General features: G+C 38.5%; 1 protein-coding gene across 4 annotated transcripts in view; it reads right to left on the reverse strand.

Annotated features, from left to right (window-relative positions):
* Window positions 1–25,044, reverse strand: part of PTPRB (protein tyrosine phosphatase receptor type B) — a 121,641-nt gene that overhangs the window by 67,800 nt on the left and 28,797 nt on the right. For 2 of the 4 annotated variants that reach the window (XR_013521928.1, XM_035257018.3), the window contains exons 1-6: window positions 23,794–24,037; window positions 23,094–23,367; window positions 8,405–8,683; window positions 6,522–6,779; window positions 4,358–4,621; window positions 2,116–2,385 (exon numbers count right to left, since the gene is read on the reverse strand). Coding sequence is in view for 2 of the 4 variants with exons in the window: in XM_035257018.3 (XP_035112909.3) it covers window positions 2,116–2,385; window positions 4,358–4,621; window positions 6,522–6,779; window positions 8,405–8,683; window positions 23,094–23,367; window positions 23,794–23,847 (1,399 nt within the window). In the remaining 2 variants the exon portion in view is untranslated. Of the gene's footprint in view, window positions 1–2,115; window positions 2,386–4,357; window positions 4,622–6,521; window positions 6,780–8,404; window positions 8,684–23,093; window positions 23,368–23,793; window positions 24,038–25,044 lie in introns of those variants that run through there. The other 2 variants (XR_013521927.1, XM_002807127.7) reach the window with 1 other exon arrangement.

A 25,044-nucleotide genomic window follows, 5' to 3' on the forward strand; every position in this document is an offset into this window, starting at 1 on the left:
TTATTAGAGTTTATCTTTTTATATGAATTCTTTAACACAAAAGTATTTATTCCAATCCTGTCATTCAAAAAATCACCAAGTTCCTGTTTGACTATTTAGGTGAAGTTAGGAGTATTCGTTATTCCCATACGTTGGGGAGAACAAGTGCAACTTTCCCTCATTTCTGAGGTGGGGGACACCGATGTGTTCAAGGAGGGAGAGTTGGCTGGCAAATAATAATAGCATCAAATTGAGGACTTGTCTTATACAAAGAATCAAAACTGATTCCTTTAAAAGGTTTTATTATTACAATTTCTAGGACACATCATTATGAATAAAGTGTTGGTTGGGCATAGTGGCTCATGCCTGTAATCTAAGCACTTTGGGAGGCCAAGATGGGTGGATCACTTGAGGTCAGGAGTTCGAGACCCCCCTGGCCAATACGGCAAAACCCCATCTCTACTAAGAATATAAAAATTAGCCAGGCATTGTGGCTTGTGCCTGTAGTCCCAACGACTTGGGAGGCTGAGGCATGAGAATTGCTTGAACCTGGGAGGTTGAGGTTGCAGTGAGTCGAGATTGTATCACTGCACACCAGCCTTGGCTACACAGCTAGACTCCATCTCAAATAAATAAATAAATAAATAAATAAACTGTTGGTGCCTTAAATTATGAAAGAATCAAGTATGAAAAATTTTACTGTAAATTTTGCATCCATAAATTTTCTAAATATCCACCCTAATTGAGTCCCTAACTCGCATCTTCCTTCTTCAGTATAGAGAAATAATTTAACTATTTACATTGAAGGCTACTTCAAGTTACCTGAATAAGGTAAAGTGGAGATACAGTTTAAGAAAGGTTTGGCCCGGGTGCAGTGGTTCACACCAGTAATCTCAGCACTTTGGGAGGTCAAAGCGGGTGGATCACCTGAGGTCAGGAGTTTGAGATCAGCCTGGTCAACATGGTGAAAACTCATCTCTACTAAAAATACAAAATTAGTCAGGCACATGCCTGTGATCCTAGCTGCTTGCGGGGCTGAGATAGAAGAATCACTTGAACCTGGAAGGCAGATCGTTGCAGTAAGTCGAGATTGTACCTCTGCACTCCAGTCTAGGCCAGGGAGACAGAGTAAGAATATGCCTCAAAGACTAAAAATAAAAAATAAAAAGAAAAAGAAAAGAAAAGTTCTCCCGAGAATTACGCTGACATGCTGAGAGCCCCTAATGTTCCTTGATCTTACATTTCCAAGTTATTTGAGATGAGCGATAAAATATTGGAGATGACACAGATGCTTTTCCTGTGAAATACTAAAAGTAGCTTAGTTTAAGCTGCTGTAGGTCTTTGATCATCATCCAGTGGATGTTAATATTTGGAAGATGAGGAGATTACTGCAAGACACAGTTGGCAAGCTAAGTGGGTGTCATGATCCTTTTTTTTGACATTCTTCTAAGAAGAACATTGAATCCATGTCATTATTTCCTTATTTTCAGGCAAACTAAGAAAGAAGGTATTTGAATTTTACTCCAAGTATGGAGTATTTCACATTACAAGGATTATCAAGAAAATATTGAACTTGGAAGTACAACTCTGTTATTTGACAATATGAGTACAAGTATTTGACAGTATGAGGATACTGAAACATGAGTCTTCGTATTCTTACTGCCACAACTGTATTGCAATGCTTTTGGCATTTGAACCTGTTTTCTCATTTCAGTATCTTCATTCTTCCCTTCCCTAAAATCCAAATATATCCCTCTCCATTTTAATCACTCTTCCTTGGTACCTGAAATCCCCACGAGTCAACATGAGGCCAAAGCAATGGTTCTGTAATGCTGATCACTAGCAAAAGGTTCTTCTTTTGTGGGAAGGATTAGTCCTTATTTTCAGACTGTATCTATCCTACTCTTTTGGTATTTAAAATGGCTTTCTTTCATGAAATAATGGAGTTACTAGTGGAAGTGATCTTTAATGTTCTAATTTGACAAATTAGGTGATAGAAACCCCATGTTAGTCTTAAAGTCCTTAATATTTCAAGTTCAGTAAACACCAGGATATAATATTGGCAGTTACGTGGATTACTTGGGAGAGGGAACAAATTATGCTTTTATTAGTATTAGCATCTTCATATTTGCCTACCTGTCCTGCCTTGGCAACGCTCAGAATTCTTCAAATTTCCGCTCTCAACAATGACTTCCACCTCATACTGTCTTCCCGGTATGAGCTCCATGTCATCCATGACATAGTGTGTTTCTTCCTTTCCCACAGTGACATTGAGCAGCACCACAGAATCATTGAAGAGTAGGATCCGATACTGCTCCCAGTCTCCAGTAGGGGGCGACCAGCTCACTGCAAGAGACCTCATCCAGCCATTACTGTTTGCCTCCAGGTTTGCAACTTTGTCTGGAACTAAATGGTGAAATGATGTCAAAAAGGAGATATTACAAATCAAAAGTAAGGATACTTTTCTTGGGCAGCAGTGGGGACACAATATCTGCAGTTCAAGACATTTCTATCTCATCTTGATGCCTGTGGATTGCAAAAGAGTGTTTTTCATTTCTGAGACATTTGACAAGAAATGTCTGCTAAAATCATTTTAGAAATATCAGCAATGTAATCTTCTGTTACATCGTTAATAATCTAGTAATATGTGTCATCCTTTGGAAGAGATATTGGATGACATGATCATGAGGGATTCCTCTCTTTCTTTTCCAGCTAAAAAAAATTAATGTTCTTGCAAGATTAACCTCTATTTTTTTTTCTTAAAAACATTCAAGGTCGCCCTATAATTTACAGAATAAAATGTCAGGTCGTCTGCTTACATTTTTAGCTCTTCAAGTTCAGACCCCATATCTTTCCAGTCTTAACTCAGACTACTTTTTGCAGCCACCCTCATTCCTTTCCTACTCTTTGGAAACTGGCCTTTACCTGCAAGTTTGGGCTCTTCTGCCTCTGGGCCTTTGCTTATATTGTCCCCTTCACCCCAAAAGCTCTTCCCTCTTTTCCCTCTTTATTTGTCATGAACTTTATATTTTTTAGGTCCTGATTAAAGACCATTTCTATTTCCTCCAAGTTTTTTTTTTTTTGAGACAGGGTCACACTTTGCAGTGGCTCAACCACAGGGCTCAATCAATCCTCCCAGCTTAGCCTCCTGAGTAGCTACAACCACAGGCACGTGTCACCACACCCAGCTAATTATTATTATTTTTTTCTAGAAACAAGGTCTTACCATGTTGCCCAGGCTGGTTTCAAACTCCTCGACTAAAGTGATTCACCACCTTGGGCTCCCAAAGTGCTGGGATTATAGGTGTGAATCACCATGTCCTGTTCCCATTTCCTTCAACATTTTACTCCTCTTATAAAAGAGAATTTTTTTCTCTTTCATTTTTGACCATGTAGCTCTTACTTCAGATCTCTAACAGCAGAGAGAATGGACTCTGGAATCAAACAGCCTGGTTTAAATTCTAGTTCCACCACTTACTGGCTGGATGACTATGGACAAATTATTTGACTTCTTTGAATTATCTGTATAATGGTGATAATAACAGGAAATCTCTCACAGTTTTGTTGTGACAACTAAATGAAATAATGGGTGTAAATTGTTTAGTCAGTGCCTGATACATGGAAATAGCAATACAGTCACTATTATTGAAATGTACTATTTTTATCTTTGTACATGTGTGTAGTCTACATCCTTGTGATTAAAATGGAACTTCTCTAAAGTGAGAGTTAGGCAATTTTTTCTGTAAGGATTAGGTAGTAAATATTTCAGGTTTTGCAGGACACATATGGTCTCTGGCTCATATTTTTCTTGTTTATTTGTACAACTCTTTAAACATGTAAAAAACTCTCTTAGCTTGAGGGCTAAACAAAATCAGGCCACAGATCAGATTTGGTACCAGATGGGGTAGTTTGCTGAATTCTGCCTTAAAGGCAAGTAGCATGCCATTCATTTTAACAACGCCCAAAGCTTACAGTATAGTAACTCACACATAAAAGGCACTGGATACATAAGTGTTTCCATACATTAATAAAATAATGTATGGAAAACATGGTCAAATGCTAACTGGTTCTCACTGTAAGAATGAATCAGAAATGTTTTATATGCTGGTATCAATGCTAATGCATTTATGCTACTTAAGTGATGTGACATGAAAAGTATAAGACAGAAACAACATGCAGATCATTCAGAAATCCAAACTCATTTGCTTAAGTGACTCAGATAAATGGGCCATAACCCAGGCACCTTCAGGTACATAGGCTCCACTTCTCAGATTAGGAAAGGAGTTTTCCTGCTAACTTATTTTGTCCTGTTCTAAGGTGGATCAGAGAGTGATTAGAGCAACCACGCAAAAGCAACATTCTGGTGCCCAAGACTCACATGTTCTGCCCACTGCCATCTTCTGAGCAGACAGTTCTCCAGAGATACAGCTGACAGTAACTTGATAAAGTCGTCCCGGGGTTAACTCTTTAAAATGGGTTTCAGTAACCCGAGGTGCTAATACTATGGATTCCTTGATGATCCCTTTGTGAGACAGCGTGATGTTGTAGGAATCTACATTTCCAGGAGGTCTTTGCCACTTGACTTTTAGAGAGGTCAAACTGCCATCATTTGTCACCTTCAGATTTGAGACTTCCATGGGGGCTAATTAGAAAAGAACAGAAAAGAGACTTTTACTCAGAATATCTCACCAGTACTATGGCCAAATTTTGACCTGTATTTTTATTTCTGCAAGCCACACTCCTTGTTCTGGAGAAAACAAGCACTTCGAAAGGGAAAAATTATCCTCTTCAGATAGTAAAAAAATAAAAATAAAAAAAAATTTAAAAAGAGGCAAAAATAATGCTTTAGAACCCAAGGTAAGCTATGTGGCAAGGCCCAAATCCTGGGAGGCAGAAGCTTGGATTCTGGTTGGGACTGGGCCATTTTGGTCAGCTGGGAAACTCTGGACAGCTCTCTATAGTTCACTGAGCCTTGTAGTGTTTCTTATTTGCAAATAAGCCCAGCTCAAAGACCTACAATGGTCCTTTCAAGTTCAGAAATTCTTTAAGTGGAAGGCCCAAAAAGGTCTGTCATCTGCCTCATTTCTTTTTGTTTTTATATTTAATAAAATTGGGCACATAATAGATTGATCAATTGATTGGTGATTACAGAATTTTATGTGATTAAAAATACTTTAATTTTTATATTAAATCATGATCAAGTTAATGAGTTTATTACTACTTCATCAAAGGAAAACGATTAAAAGGGAGATGCCCTTTGGTGAATACTTTTTCTAGAAAAGAAATTAATGAAATTTCCTTAAAAGAATGGGTGTCTGGGAGCAGTGGTTCACACCTGTAATCCCAACACTTTGGGAAGCTGAGGCAGGTGGATCACCTGAGGTCAAGAGTTCAAGACCATCCTGGCCAACATGATGAAACCTCATCTCTACTAAAAATAAAAAAATTAGCTAGACGTGGTGGCGGGTGCCTGCAATCCCAACTACTCAGGAGGCTGAGGTGAGAGAATTGCTTGAAACTGGGAGGCCAAGGTTGCAGTGAGCCAAGATTGTGCCACTGCACTCCAGCTTGGGCAACAAGAGTGAAACTCTGTATCGAAAAAAAAAAAAAAAAAAGAGAAAAGAATGGGCATAGCACTCTGATTTTGCATAAGGCAGTTAGGAATGCAATTTGCTCTTGATATACATAAATAACTTTTGAGATATATAGAACATTTTTGGCCAGGAATATCTACATATATTTGAGGTGTGCTATAAAAGCTATGTAAATGTACTGGTATCCTCAAATATCTATCCCACCAGCCTCCTATAGTTCCAGAAACGAATGTCTAAGGCACTACATATATTAGAGTTTCTTTTAAAATTAGATAACTTGCCAAGAGAAGAGATTTAATTTACACATTAGACTTGCTAGAAGCATTAGACGCTAATAAAATGTAAGCTCCGTGAGGGCAAAGATTTTGTCTCTCTTGGATGTTATATCAGCAATGCCCAGCATCTAGCTTACATTCAATAATTATTTGCGGAATGAATCAAAGTTTGTATAAATTACTCATCAATACTCAGCATACATTCATTTATTAGTCTAGGGTAGGCTGTGGGAATAGGTCCTGTGGGATTGGGACCCAGGTCACGTGGTTAGAAGGTTTTGGAAATGATTGTCACACGGGAGTAGGGCTATGTATGGCATGAAGAAGGTAATTCTGGTTCACTGTGAGTGATGCCATTAAGACAGTGGATTTTCCTTAAGAAAAGGAAGTAGGAATCGTTTGCAAAAAGATGGAGTATTAAAAAGAGAAGAAGAGAAGCTAGGTCCATGTCAGTATTTAACTTTGCCTACTTGAAAATGTTGCCAAGGGCTAGCCTAAACTTTAGAATCAAAGAGAACTCTTCTTTTTCTGAGAACAGTGGATACAGGTCTTCTCTACCTTATAGGAATTTCAACTTGTCCTACATTACTGCTACTCAAATAGTAAGCTTGATTTATTAAACATTCCCTTGATTTGAGCTTTATTCTTCTTGGGCTAACTAGGGAAAACTTACCTGTCCTGCTTAGTTTCCACCTGTAGTTTTGCAGCCCTGCGGCTTCAGTCACAACAGTGAGGTTGTAGATGTAGCCAGGTGTCAGCCCGTGAAAAGCATAGGAAGTAGCATGTTTGTCCACAACACCGCCTTGAACTAGGATCCCTTTATCCATTAGCGTCAGCCGGTATCGTTCCACATTCCCAGAACCATGGGACCAGGAAATCAGGAGAGAATTGGCTCTTGTGGAAATACCAATATCTTTCACTGGAGATGGCACTAGTGGTATAAAATGCATGTCAAAAATATCATTTATAATTCCCTTATAGGAGATATAGACACATTTAATTAGAAGTTACATATTCATTTATGTTTCTCTGTACATCTTAACATGGTAATAGCATTAATAAATATCAGGATTCTGGAAATTCCACTGGAAACTTTGATTAGTGCTTTCTTCAAAGTCTGTAGCCTCAAATTGCATCGTATTTACTTGTCTACCTCCCCCACTTAATAGGTATTAAAGTAGTTTCTGCCAGTAACATATATAACATTGCACAGCAGTAAGTGGAAGAGAGAAAGGAAAGAACTATAGAAGATGAAAAACGGAGAGAGAGAGATTTAAAAAAGAGAGAGAGAATGTGCCATATATATGCCATGGAATACTATGCAGCCATAAAAAAGGATGAGTTCATGTCCTTTGGAACATGGATGAAGCTGAAAACCACCATTCTCAGCAAACTAACACAGGAATAGAAAACAAAACACAGTATGTTCTCACTCATAAATGGGAGTTGAACAAGGAGAACACATGGACACAGGGAGGGGAACATCACACACTAGGGCTTGTTAGGGGGTGGGGGGTTAGGGGAAGGATAGCATTAAGAGAAATACCTAATGTAGATGATGGGTTGATGAGTGCAGCAAATCACCATGGCACATGTATGCCTATGTAACAAACCTGCATATTCTGCACATGTACCCCAGAACTTAAAGTATAATTTAAAAAAATAATAAAAGAAGAGAGAAAAGGAGGGGGAGAGTAAATGACATGAAAGACATGTACTTTATGAAAGGAGGTAGTAGTGTGCCATGTATATCATAAGATGTGGGTTCATAGATGACTTATTTTTCACCACATCGAGAAAACAAAGACTTGTTTCAAACATGGAAATACTTAGGAAACATTATGTCTCAATGTTATGAGAAGAGTATACAAAAAAGAAAAACATTAAAAAAATAAGTTTTATGGCACAAACTTAGAAAATGGGACAGAAAGTTTTTGTTGCTTTGGATTTGAGTTAGAAGGGCCATTGGGGGTATCTGTTCCAAATTGGAGAAAACTTCAATTCCAGAGAAGTCCCATGACTTCTTCAAAACTGCTAAGCAAGTGAGCAGCATAGCCACCTATCCTATTTTCAGTCCAGTCTGTCCACTGTATTGCACAAGCTCCTTATAAAAAGTCAACTAATTGGCTGGGCACGGTGGCTCATGCCTGTAATCCCAGCACTTTGGGAGGCCAAGGCGGGCAAATCACAAGGTCAGGAGTTTGAGACCAGCCTGGCCAACATGGTGAAACCCTGTCTCTACTAAAAATACAAAAAATTAGCTGGGCATGGTGGTGACGGTGGGGTGCCTGTAATCCCAGCTACTCGGGAGGCAGATGCAGGAGAATTGCTTGAACCTGGAAGGTGCAGGTTGCAGTGAGCCGAGACAGCGCCACTACACTCCAGCCCAGGCGATAGTATGAGACTGCATCTCAAAAAAGAAAAAAAAAGTTAACGAATTGCTAATTAATTAATTGTGTTCTGGAGTAGCAATCTTACTCTTATTTCTTGAATAAAGTATACCTTGAAAAGTATCATAGACTACTGACTACTCAGCCATAAACAAACGGGTCTTACCTGTTGATCCATTGGTGTAAACTGAAGAAGAACGTTTTTCTCCAGAAATAGCTGTGATGGTAATATTGTATTTACTACCAGCAGTGAGATTGAAAAAAGTGTATTCATTCCGTGAAGTACTTTCTTGAATTTGAACCCCCTGTATCTCTTGGTTATTTTCATCAAATAATTGCACCTCATACCAGGTGACTTTTCCGGAAGAAGGAGTCCACCAAACATGCAAGCTGGTTGAATTACTCTTCTCTGTACTGACTCCAAACCTAGCAGGCGGCAAAGGATCTGCAAGGCAAATGCAAAAAAAAAAAGAAATATGGCTTGAAGACTTTGCAAATAACCGCTTATTTTTCTTAAAAACTTAATCTGTTCTTTGTGAAATAAATTGGCATTTTTCTTCACTTCCAAACCTAACCTTTCACTTTCTTGAAAAACCCATCTAGCTACTAGTCATATGAATTCCTTTGTTTTGTTGTTGTTGAGGTAGCTCTGATCTTGAAAGTCCCAGCAAAGTTTTATTTTCTTTGGCTTGTAGTTTAGCACAGTTTTCAAACATTAACAAACATCCAGGTTATGCCTGCATAAATAATGAAGATCTCAATTATTAAGAAATACTTTGAAACATATATTGAACTTCTTCCTAGGTTGTGGACTATTGGTATCTAGTATACATAACTTAGGGTGGTTTTTAGATATTAGACAACCTCAAAAGATACAGATCTGATTATAAACCTAAGATAGCTTTGCTTACCAAAATGGATTCTCCTGGTAGCTGAAGTTCCCTATATCTCTAGATTATCCTTTTTTTTTTTTTGAGACAGTCTCACTCTGTTGCCCAGCCTGGAGTGCAGTGGCATGATCCTGGCTCACTGCAACCTCTGTCTCCCAGGTTCAAGCATTTTTCCTGCCTCAGCCTCCCAAGTAGCTGGGATTACAGATGCAAGCCACCATGTCTGGCTTTTTTTTTTTTTTTGTATTTTTATTAGAGACAGGCTTTTACCATGTTTGCCAGGCTGGTCTCAAATTCCTGACCTCAGGTGATCCGCCCGCCTCGGCCTCCCAAAGTGCTGGGATTACAGGCATGAGCCACCCAGCCTGGCTCCTTATGTTACTAGATTTTTAAAATCTCAATTTAGGGGCCAGAGCAATTTGGTGTTGCCAGAGCACCCAGAGTAAGTGGGAATGGGCAAATCTTGCACCCAACTGTTCACCTTATTTCAGCTCTCAAAGCCAAGGATCAGTTTGAGGAGTCCTGCTTTGCCTGTGTTGAATCTCCACCACTGAACTTGAAAAGAATAAGAAGCATATCTGGGTCAGGAACTAGGTCAATGATATTTAGTGAGCAGCCATTCTTTTAGTACAGTGGGGAGTAAAACCCAAGAAATAAGGGGCTGCCCCTACCCTGAATGCTGAGAGTAGAACTACTGAGAGACATCTTTATGAGAAATTTTCAGAAATCCAACATGGTTCTTGGTCTAGAAAGTGGGATCAAGATATTGGAGAACAATATTTAAGGATCAGGCCAGATATTATAATGACATGGCTGTAGAAACTTCACTACCTCCTGGTAGACTATATTTTGCTCACAATGTAACACCAGGAATCCTAGACCTTATTAGAAGATATAACCTTCTTATATGTTTTAAGAAGATGTTCACTTGTAATTAACATATAAAAAAAGAAATAAGATAGCCTTACTCTATATTCAAAAGGCAGCTGTGGACCGACAACTCATAAGACTATGCATGGCTGACCAGTAGACACCAAAGGCTTAATATCTATGAAATCTAAGGTTTCTATGTATTATGCTATGATTTATATAAGTATATCATACTGCAAAAATTTTATGTGTCACATTTATAACATCAATAATAATAACATAAATGTTAGCTGACACACAAACTGAAGCAGCAGTAACTAAGACAAAAATTCATAGAGTGCCTGAAACAAAGGTGAGCTTGGAAGACAAGGCTGAATGGTTCACACCATAGCACACAGCCTTTTGGTTAACCTAAAGAATACATATTCTAGAGTTTGATGGTCTGGGCTTGAATTGGGCTCTCCTATTTGTAGCTGTGTACTTTGGGCAATTCTTTTTTTTTTTTGAGACAGAGTTTCTCTCTTGTTACCCAGGTTGGAGTGCGATGGCGCGATCTCGGCTCACTGCAACCTCTGCCTCCTGGGTTCAGGCAATTCTCCTGCCTCAGCCTCCTGAGTAGCTGGGATTACAGGCACGTGCCACCACGCCCAGCTAATTTTTTGTATTTTTAGTAGAGACGGGGTTTAACCATGCTGACCAGGATGGTCTCGATCTCTCAACCTTGGGATCCACTGGCCTCGGCCTCCCAAAGTGCTGGGAATACAGGCATGAGCCACCGCGCCCGGCCCTTTGGGCAATTCTTTAACCTCCCTGTGCCTCAGTTTCCTCATTTATGCAATCCTGATATCTTTTTAGAATTGTTATGAAGATTAAATTGAATATTACATATAAAGTACTAAGAACTGTGTCTGGCATGTAGTAAGTGCTCAAAGTTAGCTGTTATTATTATATAACCTATTATTAGGGGAAAATACTGCCACAGAAGCAGTGAAATGTAATGGCAGACAGCATGGGCTCTGGAGTCAAAACTACATTCAAATCTCAGCTCTAACAAGGTCATGAACTTTGGGCAAGTTACTTAACCTGTCTAAGCCTCCACTTTCCCATCTGTCTGGCGAGTATAGTAATAATACTTACATTCCAAGGCAAATTTTGAGAAGTAACAAGATATAGAGATTATGAGATTCTAATAGCCAGAAACTCAAGAACAATGCTGTCCTACCCACCTATGATGACATACTTCTGCTGAAGTGGCATTTTAAGGACAAGGATGAGAGGGACAGTTGCTTTCAGTGATAGTTCAAAAGGGATCAATACTGTCATCTGCATGTACTATCAAGTCAGATACAAATTTTAAAATATGTTATGATCAGTAGAATCTAAACATATTTAATCTGCAAAATATGAGATATAGAAAATAAATTTTAACGTTGCATGCCTAGAGGGTGAAGTTCAGAAATGCAGACTTTATCTAATCTTTCTGAACCAGAAAACAAAACAGTCAATCCTTTGTACATCCGCTAGAACAAAGGAACAATGAGACTGGGAAGTGCCTGGGCTGCGAGAACCTGTACTGGAAACAAACACTTAAAACCCCATTTATACTGTGATAAAGCCCTTTGCTGGCAGTTGTCCACTACTGCTATGCATGCTGCGGAAACTAAATAGTTTTTAGACTCCCTTTAAATATAAGCCCAATAAAAACTCTGATGTATTTAAAAAAGTTGTCAAAGTTTTATTAGATACTTCTATCAGGGGTGCACATTTCATATAATATGTCTATGTGTGTATGTATGTAGTAAATATATATGTGATAAATATATATATATATATAAATAAATATATATAAAAATATATATATATAAGTAAATATATATATATATATATATAGAGAGAGAGAGAGAGAGAGAGAGAGAGAGAATTTTTATGCCACTTGAAAATTTAGTCATGTACCTATAATCTTCTGATCACATGACAGATCATGTATAATTAGTATATCTTGCTTATATAATTTCTGCTGATGGCTAAAGATATCAATGCACAGATGTGTGCTTTTATAGTCTGGTTTTTCTACTCATCACACATCCACACAGTAACCAGTGAGGTATTACAAAATATGAGAACTGTCAAAAATAATAAATCAAAACTTTAGTCTTGATCAATGTATCAATATTTATCATTAGCCATAAATTTAAAGCACTTTGTATTTCTTGGTTCCAAATAGACCTGAAATATGGAATGACAAATGCATAGTCAAAATAAGTTATGACACTAAGTGCTACACTATTCATTTCATATACTTGAATAAATCTATTAGTACCAGAAAGCCCCAGAGTTCCATAAGCAGGCTTGATGTCAACACCATTTTTCTGTTCTCAAAGGAAAAGACAAAGTATGGCAAAATTCCTGAACCAAAATGAATTCTTTTTTAAAAAAAAATTTGACTTAGGAAGCCAGGTGTGATGGTGCATGTCCTTAGTTCCAGTTACTCAGGAGGCTGAGGTAGGAGGATTGCTTGAGTCCAGGAACTCGAGGCTGTAGTGCATTATAATAGTGCCTGTGAATAGCTACTGCACTCCAACCTGGGCAACATAGAAAGACCCTGTCTTTTTTTTCTAATGTTATTTAGAAAGAGAAACAAAGCTATATTTATAGCACAAATAATATTTGCTTCTTATTGTTTTTTTGCCACTGCATGGTCATTAAAACATTAGTATTTATTGATATAGAAATTTCTAGACTGTTTAGAATTAGAAATAATTGTAATTGCTATTGAAATAAATTCAACCTTATAACAAAAAGTGCAGTCAATCCATAGGTTGGGGCCAAAAGCTGCTCTTTTTTTTTTTTTTTTTTTAAGATAGGTACATTTAATATTTCTGTTTTTTTTCTGATGAGAATATTTAGCCTTAGAAGAGTTAGGTTTTTCAAGGCCTTAGTTGTGGCTTATACTTGAAACTACAGTCTCATTATAAGGCCTATGATTCAAAGTACTTTGATCATTGTCTTGCACAACTGTTCCTTGATATATACATTACACTTACCTTATATTTATAATTTTTTAATCTTTTTAAAAATTATACTTTAAGTTTTGGGGTATATGTGCAGAGTATGCAGGTTTGTTACATAGGTATACACAAGCCTTGGTGGTTTGCTGTATCCATCCCCCCTGTCATCTACCTTAGGTATTTCTCCTAATGCTATCCCTCCCCAATACCCCCAACCCCCTGCTATCCCTCCCCTAGCTCCCCCACCCCCTGACAGGCCCCAGTGTGTGATGTTCCCCATGTGTTCTTGTTGTTCAACATCTACTTATGAGTGAGAACATGTGGTGTTTGGTTTTCTGTTCTTGTGTCAGTTGGCTGAGAACGATGGTTTCCAGCTTTATCCATGTCCCTGCAAAGGACATGAACTCATCCTTTTTTAGGGCCACATAGTATTCCAGATTTAAACATAAGACCTAACACCATAAAAATCCTAGAAGAAAACCTAGGCAATACCATTCAGGACATAGGCATAGGCAAGAACTCCATGACTAAAACACCAAAAGCAATGGCAACAAAAGCCAAAATAGACAAATGGGATCTAATTAAACTTAAGAGCTTCTGCACAGCAAAAGAAACTATCAGTAGCGTGAACCAGCAACCAACAGAATGGGAAAAAATTTTTGCCATCTACCCATCTGACTAAGGGCTAATAACCAGAATCCACAAAGATCTTCAACAAATTTATAAGAAAAAAACAAATAACCCCATCAAACAGTGGGTGAAGGATATGAACAGACACTTCTCAAAAGAAGACATTTTTGCAGCCAACAAACATATGAAAAAAAGCTCATCATCACTGGTCATTAGAGAAATGCAAATCAAAACCATATTGAGATACCATCTTATGCCAGTTAGAATGGTGATCATTAAAAAATTTGGAGACAACAGACACTGGAAGGATGTGGAGAAATATGAACACTTTTACACTGCTGGTGGCAGTATAAATTAGTTCAACCATTGTGGAAGACAGTCTGGTGATTCCTCAAGGATCTAGAAATAGAAATTCCATTTGACCCAGCAATCCCATTATTGGGTATTTACCCAAAGGATTATAAAATCTTCTATTATAAAGACATGTTTATTGGGGCACTGTTTACAATAGCAAAGACATGGAACCAACCCAAAGGTCCATCAAAGACTAGATAAGGCAAATGTGGCAAAAGCTTTTGTTAAAGGTATAACAGTACCGCATTACATTTGTGTAGGACCTGATAATTTACAACTTCTTTCTCAGTCGGATTAGGGGCTCAGATACATTACATGACTCACTCATGTTGTATAGGAACAGGTGGTACAGTTGAACTTCTACTACCTGTCTCTAAATTGTGTTTTCTTTCTATCACATCTTAGCTGTCCTAGTGTGGGAAATGATGTCATGAATTGCATATTCAGTGTAATGACAAAAAATAAAAATAGATGTCTATGGAAAATGATAGGCATTTTTCAGAATTATAGAATTCTTCAGATGATAGTTTGGCAAAATGAATAACAACAGAAATGACAGCTAAATCTAATTCTGTGATCATGAAAGTTCTCTTTTCAAAAATAATATTTTTCTTGCCTGCTTCCTTTTTTCCTAATTTTGTTGCGTTTACCTGGAGTCCTTTCATTTTGTGCTGGATTACCTTGGGAGTTTTCTAAATATCTTCCTTATTTTCCTTTTTCTTTTAAGACAGGGCCCTGCTCTGTCACCCAGGCTGGAGACCACTGATATGATCATGGTTCATTGCAGCCTCCTAGGCTCAAGCGATTCTCCCACCTCAGCCTCCTGAGTAGCGGGGACCACAGGTACACACCACCTTGCCCACTAATTGTTTAATTTTTTTGTAGAGACAGGGTTTTGCCATGTTGCCCCAGCTGGTCTCAAACTCCTGAGCTCACATGATCCTCCCACATTAGTGTCCCAAAGTGCTGGGATTACATGAGTGAGTCACTGTGCCCTGCCTCTGCCTTATTTTCTGTCTTTCCTCCATGATTGCCAAATAATCTCTTTGTACATCTCCCCCATCTGTCATCCTAATCCCCCTTGAAGCATTAAAACCTTTTCATGAGTTTCTATTTCAGGATAAGTCTAAGTTTCTTCCTAGGCACTCAGGTCTTTTCAAACTGGATTTTATCCCTTTCTCCCAACCAAAGATACAGAATCTTTACAGAAATTGGAATAACAATCTAGTTACAAGCAGAGTGGTTAGGAGACTTGACTGAAACTGCATTTATGTAGCATTTTATATAATATGGAGTAAACATCCACTATTCATATTAAATAAGTGGAGGTTCACTTGTGAAAATCAGGGTGGGGATGGGGCAAAAACCCAAACCTTCTTTGGTGCAGGTTTCTGAAAATGAGAAGAAAAACAGAAAAGGAATTGGGCACAACCTCCAGTGAATTAAAGACATTTCTAGAGAGGTAATTTCTTTTACTCTGTTATTGTTTGACAATACTGACAAAAGTCAGTTTTCTGGCTTACTTTAAAGATGATGCATTAAATTATATTAATACATCAGGCTGCGGTACATTTAAGGTAACATCTGTATACACTAGATCTAAAATGAGAAGCTCACTTTTAGTGAATATTAGAGAACCATGTCAGCACTGAGGGCACCCAGAAAACTTAACGAGATGACTAAACCCCTATCCCCATAATATTATTTAGTAGTTCCAGCTCAATTCTTTAATATCAATAACTGAGGCTTTTCAGTATTATCTAAAATGCTATGTAAATGCAATATACAGAGAAGTCCCCTGGCACCCTCTTCTAATTAGATTGCTGTCCAAAAGTCTTCTTATGTAGAAATTCATGAGCTGTCACTTGATATGTACTTCCATACCTGGATATCTACGTATTAAGGTATTATTGCTAATGTTAGGTGTGACAATCATATTGTGGTTATCATTCAGAGATGTAGACTGAACTATTTACAAATGAAGTAATCATGACTTGGATTGTATCAAAATGATGTGCAGTGCGGGAGTGGGTGGGGATGTGGATGAAACAAGGTTGGTCATAACTTGGTAATTATTGAAGGGAGGTGATGAGTACATAGGAGTTCATTACCCTATCCTTTTTACATTTTTAGGCATTTGAGTTTCTCCATATAAAAGGAAGAAAACACAATATCAAAAACAAAAATCCCTGCAAACATAGATATATACCTACTGTGTTGATTTTAGCTGCATACTATATGTTTAGGGGTATAAATGCATCTTAATTTATGTACATTCATACATATAGAATGGGGTTGGTTTCTCCTACAAGTCAGAAAGGTATAATATTATATTTTATTTCCAGAGGGATTCCAGCAAACTGGCATCTGGGAATGGAAGGCAAACAGTTTTTTTAACCTTAATTCTGTCCAGACAAATTAGATTGTATTTCTTCCTAGCTAATGTATAAAATGCCATGCCTAGAAACAGAAGTTAGACTAATAGAGAAATATTTCTAGGTACATAAAGGAAGACCAATTTCAGAGAACTGGTTCATTGCACATAGGTAACTCAGCTTGACCTTAAAATTCCTGAAATAAATAGACTGTAAATGGCTGACTGCTAAATACAGAAGTCATCACCAGAAGTTCAACAGACTCACAACTGCTTCACACCAAAACATATTTAGCCATTAGTCCATTTTTGTGTATACTAAGTATGCATAGATTTAAAAAATTTTTAAATATACTTTGTCCTCTTTAAAAATGGACTTGAAAAATAATAAAATAGCACATGATAATTTTAAAAAACTAGTGCCAACTTAAAAATAATATTCTTTCTGCAGAGTAGCAGAAAGATACTGGAGTTGGAGACAGTAAACCAGAGTTCAAGTTCTGACTCTATTGCATGTTAGCTGTGTGAATTTGTAAAAATTATCAGTTAATTCTTGTGAAGATTGATCTCATCTCCAACCTGGAAGTAATAAGAGTAAACTCACTACACACTTCATATGTGACAAAAACTTTTCCAAATTTTATGTGTGAACCAATGAAAACCTCATAACAACCCCATGAGTTATTATTACTATACCATCCTCATTTTGTAGGTTTGGAAACAGACCTGGAAGGGTTAAGTAACTTGCCCCAAATAACATGACTAGTAAGCAGTAGAGGCAGTCTGCCTTCAAAACTCAACTCCTACCTCTGTGCAACCTGCCCTTTCACAATACTTCCTTCACAGGGTTGTCATGAGAATGAAATTAAGCTATAGATGGTCAGTATAATACCTATTTTACACTGTTACCAATTAAACATAATATGTGGCAGACTTTTATATGCCATAAAAGCACAAAACAGGCTGGCCACAGAGGCTCAAAACCAGCTTGAGCAACATAGGGACACCCCATCTCCGCAAATAATTTTAAAAAACTAGCTGGGTGTGGTGTTAGGTGCTTGTAGTCCCAGCGACTGAGGAGGCTGAGGCAGGAGAATTGCCTGAGCCTGGGAGATCAAGGCTGCAGTGGGCCGTGATTGTGCCGCTCCACTCCAGCCTGGGCAACAGAGCAAGATCCTGTCTGAAACAAATAAGAAAATAAAATAAATTTTTAAAGAAGCACAAAACAAATATTAGAATACTCCTCTCTTCTTGGGAAAGATAATAAATACTCTTAGGCATTATAGATTTGATGATACATTAAGAAGAATTGTATCAAAATCTTAACACCAACAAACAATAGAAAAGTTATGTCAATAGCTCTTGAACTTGCGTGCATCGATTCACTCTCATATTTGTTTAAAATGCAGATTCCCTCAGCTCTATTCCTTCTAAATTCTAATTCTTTCCATGTGGGGTAGAAAGCAAGAATATGTTTTCACAACCAGCTTTGCAAGATATTTTGATGCAGGTAACCTACAGATATTAAGAAATGATGGCTTATGTTTAAAACTGTGCAAGTATTAGGGGATGAATTCTGTCCCCCACCGAATTTATATGTTGAAACCCTAAACTCCAGTACCTCAGCATGTATGTGGAGATATGGTCTTTAAAGAGGTGATTAAGTTAAAATGGGACCATTAGAGTGTACCCTAAGCCAGTATGACCAGTGTCCCTATAAGAAGGCATTAACAGACAGACAATAGAAACAGAGGGACCACTATGTGAGGACATGCAAGAAGGTGCTATTTACAAGCCAAGAAGAGGCCTCAGAAGAAACCAAACCTGCAGACACCTTCACCTTGGACTTCCAGCCTCCAGGGCTATGAGAAAATAAATTTCTGTTGTTTAAGCCACCCAGAGTCTGGGGTATTTTGTTAAGTCACTCCTAGTAAACCAATACAATAGGCAGTGTTTTGAAGTGGAAATAATAGCTGATATCATGATTTAACAATTAAAGTTCCTAATTTTTTTTTAACTAAAGACAAGCAAATTGGCCATATTAAAATAATTAAAATTATTTTTTTAATATATATATTTTTTGAGACAGAGTCTTACCCTGTTGCCAGGTGCCAGGCTGGGGTGCAGTGGCACAATCTTGGCTCACTGCAACCACCACCTCCCGGGTTCAAGCAATTCTCCTGCCTCAGCCTCCTGAATAGCTGGGACTACAGGCACATGCTACCACACGCAGCTAATTTTTGTATTTTTAGTAGAGACAGGGTTTCACCATGTTGGCCAGGATGGTCTCGATCTCTTGACCTCATGATCCACCCACCTCAGCCTCCCAAAGGGTTGGGATTACAGGCTTGAGCCACCGCGCCTGGCCAGTAATTAAAATTATTTGAGAGCATTTGTTTTTCTAGGCTTAGCAATAAGTAGCTGAAACTGACTTCACAAGAGGGAAAATGATGCTAAAATATTATTTCTATAAAGTTATCTATCATTATACCACTTCTCTGGGCTCTATAAATGACCCATAATCCAATGAGAATAGACCATATTTTTAGTATATATACATTCTCTCACTAAAATATCGATTTTAATAAATAAATAAAAAGCAGGAGTTGCAATTCTTGTATCGGATAAAATAGATTTTAAAGCAACAAAGATATAGTGGTAAAAGGATCAATGCAACAAGAGCTAACGATCCTAACACCCAGATAGGAGACTTAGATTCAATGAGACAGAAAATTAATAAGGATATCAAGGACTCGAACTCAGATCCAGAACAAGTAAACTTAATAAATATTTATAGAGCTCTCCACTTCAAATACACAAAATATACATTCTTGTCAATACCACATCACACCTACACATTAGTTTAAATGAAATATTGATTGGCCATAATTAATACCCAATTTTTTTCAAAATAAAGCAATATTTCCATTTACTCTCCCTCTTTCTCTTCCTCTTTCTTCCTCTCCTTTACTTATTTTTTTTTTCTTTCCTTCTCTCAAAAAAAAAAAGAAATCAACTTGTAAACCTCTAGATCCAGGTCGGCAATGTCTCTTTCATTGCTTGATTTCCTTTCTTCCCTTCCCTCCCTCCCTCCCTCCCTCCCTCCCTCCCTCCCCGCTTCCTCCCTTCCTTCCTTCATCCCTTCCTTCCTCCCTACCGTCCTTATTCCCTTCCTTCCTGCCTTCCTCCCCCACCAAAAAATAAAAATAAATAAAATAAAAATAAAAAATAAAAAATAAAAATTTACGTAGACTATCAAATAAAAATCATATAGTGTAAGTCTAAAAAAAAAACAAAAAAACAAAAAAAATATCGATTTTATTCATTAATGTCTGCATACTTATCTGTATCTACATGTTAGCATCTATCTATCTATCTATCTATCTATCTATCTATCTATCTATCTATCATCTATTCATCATCCATGCCCAGATTCACCATTCATCCATCCATCCATTTAATCAGTATTTATGGAATACCTACTATGTATTAGATGCCATTTAAGTACTTAAACCTACCTCTTATTGCCAGACAAATAAATGCCCCTAAAATTTTCAAATGAAAACTATAGAGTAGAAGTCACAAATTCACATCAGGTAAGGAAATGAATGAAGTGCTATTCCAGTGAACTGGTATCTAAAAGAAGTCACAAGTCAGCTCTAGAGAGTTCTAGGCACAGTTTTGCCAAATCTTCCAAAAATTTAAGAAAATCCATACGTTTGGGTTTTAATGTAAATTTTCAATTTTTAATGCTGGTGAAATAATCTGGATTTTTTCACATATACTATATGAGCCAAACACGACATAGCAATTATTTAGATACCTAGCTATCTCCAGAGGCTACCAGTTTGCAACCTCTGCTCTAGATTGTGAGTACAGTCCTCCAAAGCGCCAAGTTTAAGAAGAGCTCCAAAAGAGGTAAAAAATGCCAACTAGTCCACATCTGGTATGTTCACTGTCTCATTTCTGGTGGGTTCACAGTAAACAATTTGGCTTTCAAAGGATATTCTTGCTGCATTGACCATTTAATAACCAAATAAACCTGATTATTGCCAAATATGGTTATAAAATTATGGTGTACATGAGGCAGAGTAATGTCCTCATCCAGAAAAGATGAGATAAAGCTCTGTTGCCACTTTCATCATAACCTTCTCTCACCTCTACACAAGTCTACAAGGTCAGGAACCATTTTCTGCTTGTCATCTTGATAAGCTTAGCAATCACTACTTGGCATAGTCCCCTGCAGTATTATGTTTGATACCTGTGTGCTGAACTGGGTTTAAATCCATTATGTTCTTCAATTCTGGTTTTAAATCTGGACTGGAAAATGACTATTGCTGAAACAGTGCCCATTTAATTAATTTTTTTAATCCTTAAGGTCATGTCTATATGACATGAAAATAACGAGCTATTTTAGACAGTATATCAGGAAAAATAATTAGGTAAGTCACACTTGGAATGATATGGAGATCATCTAAGCAAACACTATACCTCTATCCAAATCATGTCTTGCTCTTGCTCTATTTTGTGTTAGACTGGTAAGACAGGCACAATAGAATATGGAAAGCACAGATATTTTCAATGACTTTTTTGTTTGAAGTTCTGTCTCAGTCTGAATATTATACTAGTTAGCATTGCTTTAATAACAGTAAAATATGATTTATGCATCTCATCTCCATAGCTCAGCGATCAACATAGAGGAATAATAGTACTTTGTTTTAACTAAGTGAATAATTCACGTATGTCCTTAAGATGTAGAAGGAACTACTGACAAATAAATAACCAACTAAAACATTCCTCCCTGAAACAATTTTTAAAGTATCTTAATTTAAAAAGTAATTTTAAACAACCACCATGGAAATAAGTGTGGAAAATTTATCATTATGCAAATACCACCTGCAACTTTCATGCTTCACATTTATCATGAAACTCATAAGATTTGTAGGCAAGTATAAGTAAAGGGTGTCTCCTTAAGAAAAATGGTGAGAACCCGGAATGTTAGCACACTGTGGATGCTGATGAAGTCTTGTTTTACTCAACATGGTCAATAAAATGCAAGTATTTCTTACATTTCAGAAATGCCTCTGGACTTGAAACACCTACTTGCATAATTAAACTCAAAGCCTATTCTAACTGGTAACATCCACAGTGAGTCCTTTTCCATTACTGTTTTTCCAAAAAGTAAATTCGTTGGGTTAAACAACCAGATTCTGGCTTCTTAATGGTCTTTCTTCATCTTTTCTATGACAAACTTCTGAAGCTCAACCTGCTTTTACAAATTGTTCTGCTCCGTTGAACACATACACTAGTTGGCCAGATGCCTTTTCAAACATAATTAACATATCCGTAAGTTCTATGTTATATATTTCACAGTATTAGCACTATGAGCATGTATAAGAACTATCTTTAATATTACAAAACCAACAACATTTGAACTAAAAACCCGAAACTTTTGTAAAATGTTCTAATTATGTGGTCGATTTCAGGCTGTCTGATTCCATATTACAAACCACCAGATTCTAATAAGTGATTTCTCTTTTCAGAAGAAGAGAGAAGTTGCTACAAATCTCAGATATTATCTAAAAGTTTAATCTGAAGTAAGTTAAGTGATGTAATTGGGGATTTTGATATTTTTCTTTGAAAAAATAAGAGAATTAATATCTAGTTGACTTGTTACATGAGCCTAGTAAGTTCTCTCAAACTGCTGCACCTGCCTTTAGAACTGAGAGTTCTCACATCTCTTTGAAGAACTGTAGCAAAAGAAATGATCCTGTTTCAGGTTGAAATGTGGAAGAATAGTAAGGACAACACATTTCTAAATTTGACTTTTAGAATTTTTAACTTAAATATGAATTTCTGGATGAAAGTAAGAATTTACTGTTGCAACAAATAGAGATAATGTAGACTAATGAAGTCAGAGAACATCAACATTGTTGAAGAATTCAGAGCACATCTGAGGGTAGCCCTGAGGATTAAATGAGGTAATGTACATGACAGTCCATACCTAAGTGTTGAGCACTTGGTAAGAACTTGGACTTGAATGACCTAATCGAACACTACAATTTTACAGATAAGAAAACTGAGGCAAGAGAGGCAGACTCTGAACATATACACATGGAAGGATTGGGCAAAAGTGTAAGGGAAATAATTTGTGTAAAGTAATAAAAATATGTTCTCTGATATTATGCTGTTTTAGTTATTACTCAAGAGATACAAAACAATTTTCATATCATCTTTTCAAGGGACTTTTCTAATTTTCCCCTATGAATGGCTCCATTCTATTCTTGAAGATTTTATGTGCAGTTCTAAAAATAAAACTAAATTGAGGAAAGGCATATCCCTAATATTGTACTTACATTATTTATTCTAAAAACATTTACTTAAAATTATTCCAGGGTTTGACAATTTAATGCAATGGAAGCTCAAACCACATCAGTTTAACAAATTCCCTCCACAGCCCCAAGTTTCTCTTTGCTGACCGCCCTGCACCCCACCTCGACCCTTTCAGTGGCTAGTTGGCTGTTTTCAGCACTAAGGGAGTCTCTGAAAGTCCACCAAGCTGCTTCTGGCTAGATCTGAGGAAACCAGGCATTTCTGTCAATATTTATCTTTACAGGTATTTTTACCTTCATTTTTTGTATGCCTGGAACTCAAATGAAACACCAGCTTGTAAAGGCAGGGTCCAACCTGGAGTGGCTTGGCCATCCAACTGCACCTGCCATCCTTTACCTGTTTGCAAGTCCACAGTTCTCTCTTCTCCATCCAGAGAAACAATCCTGAAGTTATAGATGGTTCCTGCTTGTAAATCGTGAAGGTTACATCCATATGTGGTGTTGTCTATCCGAAAGGGATGGCACCACGCGCCCCCCAGGGTGTCACTGCTATAGATGAGGCTAAAGTTACAGGGTGGCCCCAAAATTCTCCACTGGATAGACACGGAATGGCTGGAGACTTTGGACTCCACCAGGGTGAAGTTACATCTCTCTGGCTCCGCCAGTCCAGTCTGCAAAGGAATCAGACACAACAGTTTAAATCCACAGTCTGGACTGCCCACGGACGTGTCCCCAGCAAGCTCCTCAAGCCACCCTTTCCTTTCTACTTATCCTTTGTCCCTAGCCTCAGCCAGTCCCTTTGCCCTCTGGCCGGAGAAGAGGCTTGCAGGGGAGGTGAACGACAACTTTCTCCCTAGCTGTTGTCCCTTGAGAGCAGCTGGAGAGAGAAGGTAGCATTTTTTGCTTTGACAGCAGGATAAGCTGTCAAAGCTGTCATTCTGGGTTGGGGACTCAGCAGAGGATCATTCTTCCCAAGGCAGAAGATGAAATTTTGCCACCTCCCTCTTCAAAGCACAACCCGAGAGCAAGTGGAGTGGGAATGTGGTTTTCGGCGGGGAGGGGGCGCATCAGCTCCGACCCCTTCTAGGGCCACTCACCAGCAGCAGGCTCAAGGCAATCCACAAGGCCAGCCCGGCTCCATCGCTCAGCATTGCGCTCAGTAGTTAAGACCCAGACAGATCGAGGGGGCAGGACGTGGGGCGGCCCGAAGGTCGGGGCGGGGGTCACCTGTTGCGCGCGTTTAGCGCGCTTCCCTCGGGGCTGGAGATGTGCAGGGGCCACTGCTGCCACCGCTGCTGCTGCTGCTCCTGCCGCCCCGGGCGGGCTGCGGAGGCGAGAAGCGGCGGGGGCAGGCAGCGCGCCGCCCTTCCCACGCTGCCATTCTGACCCGCGCTGCCTCGCCCCAGCCCAGTCCTCTGACTTCCGCAATCAAAAGGCAATTTCCTCGTCTCCCGGCAAAGGAACAATGCGCCGGCAAGGGAGGGAGCCCTGAGGAGCCAAAGCCTGAGGCTGCCAAGGGGCCCGATGCTGGCCAAGCTGCCCCCGCTGCCCCGCGCCGCCACCTTCCCGGCCAGGGGTCCCGTCCGGCTCCGCGGGGCTCTGCCTCCTCCTCCTCCTGTACTCTCCCTTTTCCCCACTCTGTGGTCCTCGACCCAGTCGTCTTAGCCACAATTAGTGCTTGCTCTCTCTCACTTTCCAGGTTCCCACCCCCGCCCCCTTCCTCCCTCCACACCCCACGTCTCCCCTCCCTATCTTCCTTCCTATCTTCCTCATCTGCTTTCTCCAGGACCGCTTTTCCCAGGATTAAACTTGACCGCGGCACATTTTCCCAGGTCGCCAGCACTCTTTCCTGAAGCCTTTTATTAGAGTGCTTTGCCCATCTCACTTCAAAGCCTTCATTTGTCCTGGTGGCATACCAACACCAGCAACAGAAAAAGACCCCAAAAGGTTGTCAACTTGACCATTCTTTCTCCCAATCACTTTCCCTTTTCTCTTGCATAGGTTTATATCCTCCCTAAATCATGTGGAAATAGTGCCAAGGACAAATGTAATCACTATCAAATGTTCAACCCACAGCAAACAGTTTTATCACTGACCATCCAGTAGTTAAAGCCATTTCATCGCTAATTGTCCAACCAAGAGAAGAAAGCCATATAAACTCTCATTTGTGGAAACTACTATTGATAGTCAGCTCTCCACAAGTTTACAAAGAAAAATGGCGTTTATTCAGTGTTCAGCCCTAACTGTATGCACTTTAGCAACTACTTCAGTACCCAAATGATTATTTATCTGAAAACTGATTTTAGAAAAGCTCCCAATAACGAAGGAGCATTTAATTGTACACAAGT

This window comes from Callithrix jacchus, chromosome 9 (assembly GCF_049354715.1).
Source record: "Callithrix jacchus isolate 240 chromosome 9, calJac240_pri, whole genome shotgun sequence".
In the NCBI taxonomy this organism is placed as follows: Eukaryota; Metazoa; Chordata; class Mammalia; order Primates; family Cebidae; genus Callithrix; species Callithrix jacchus.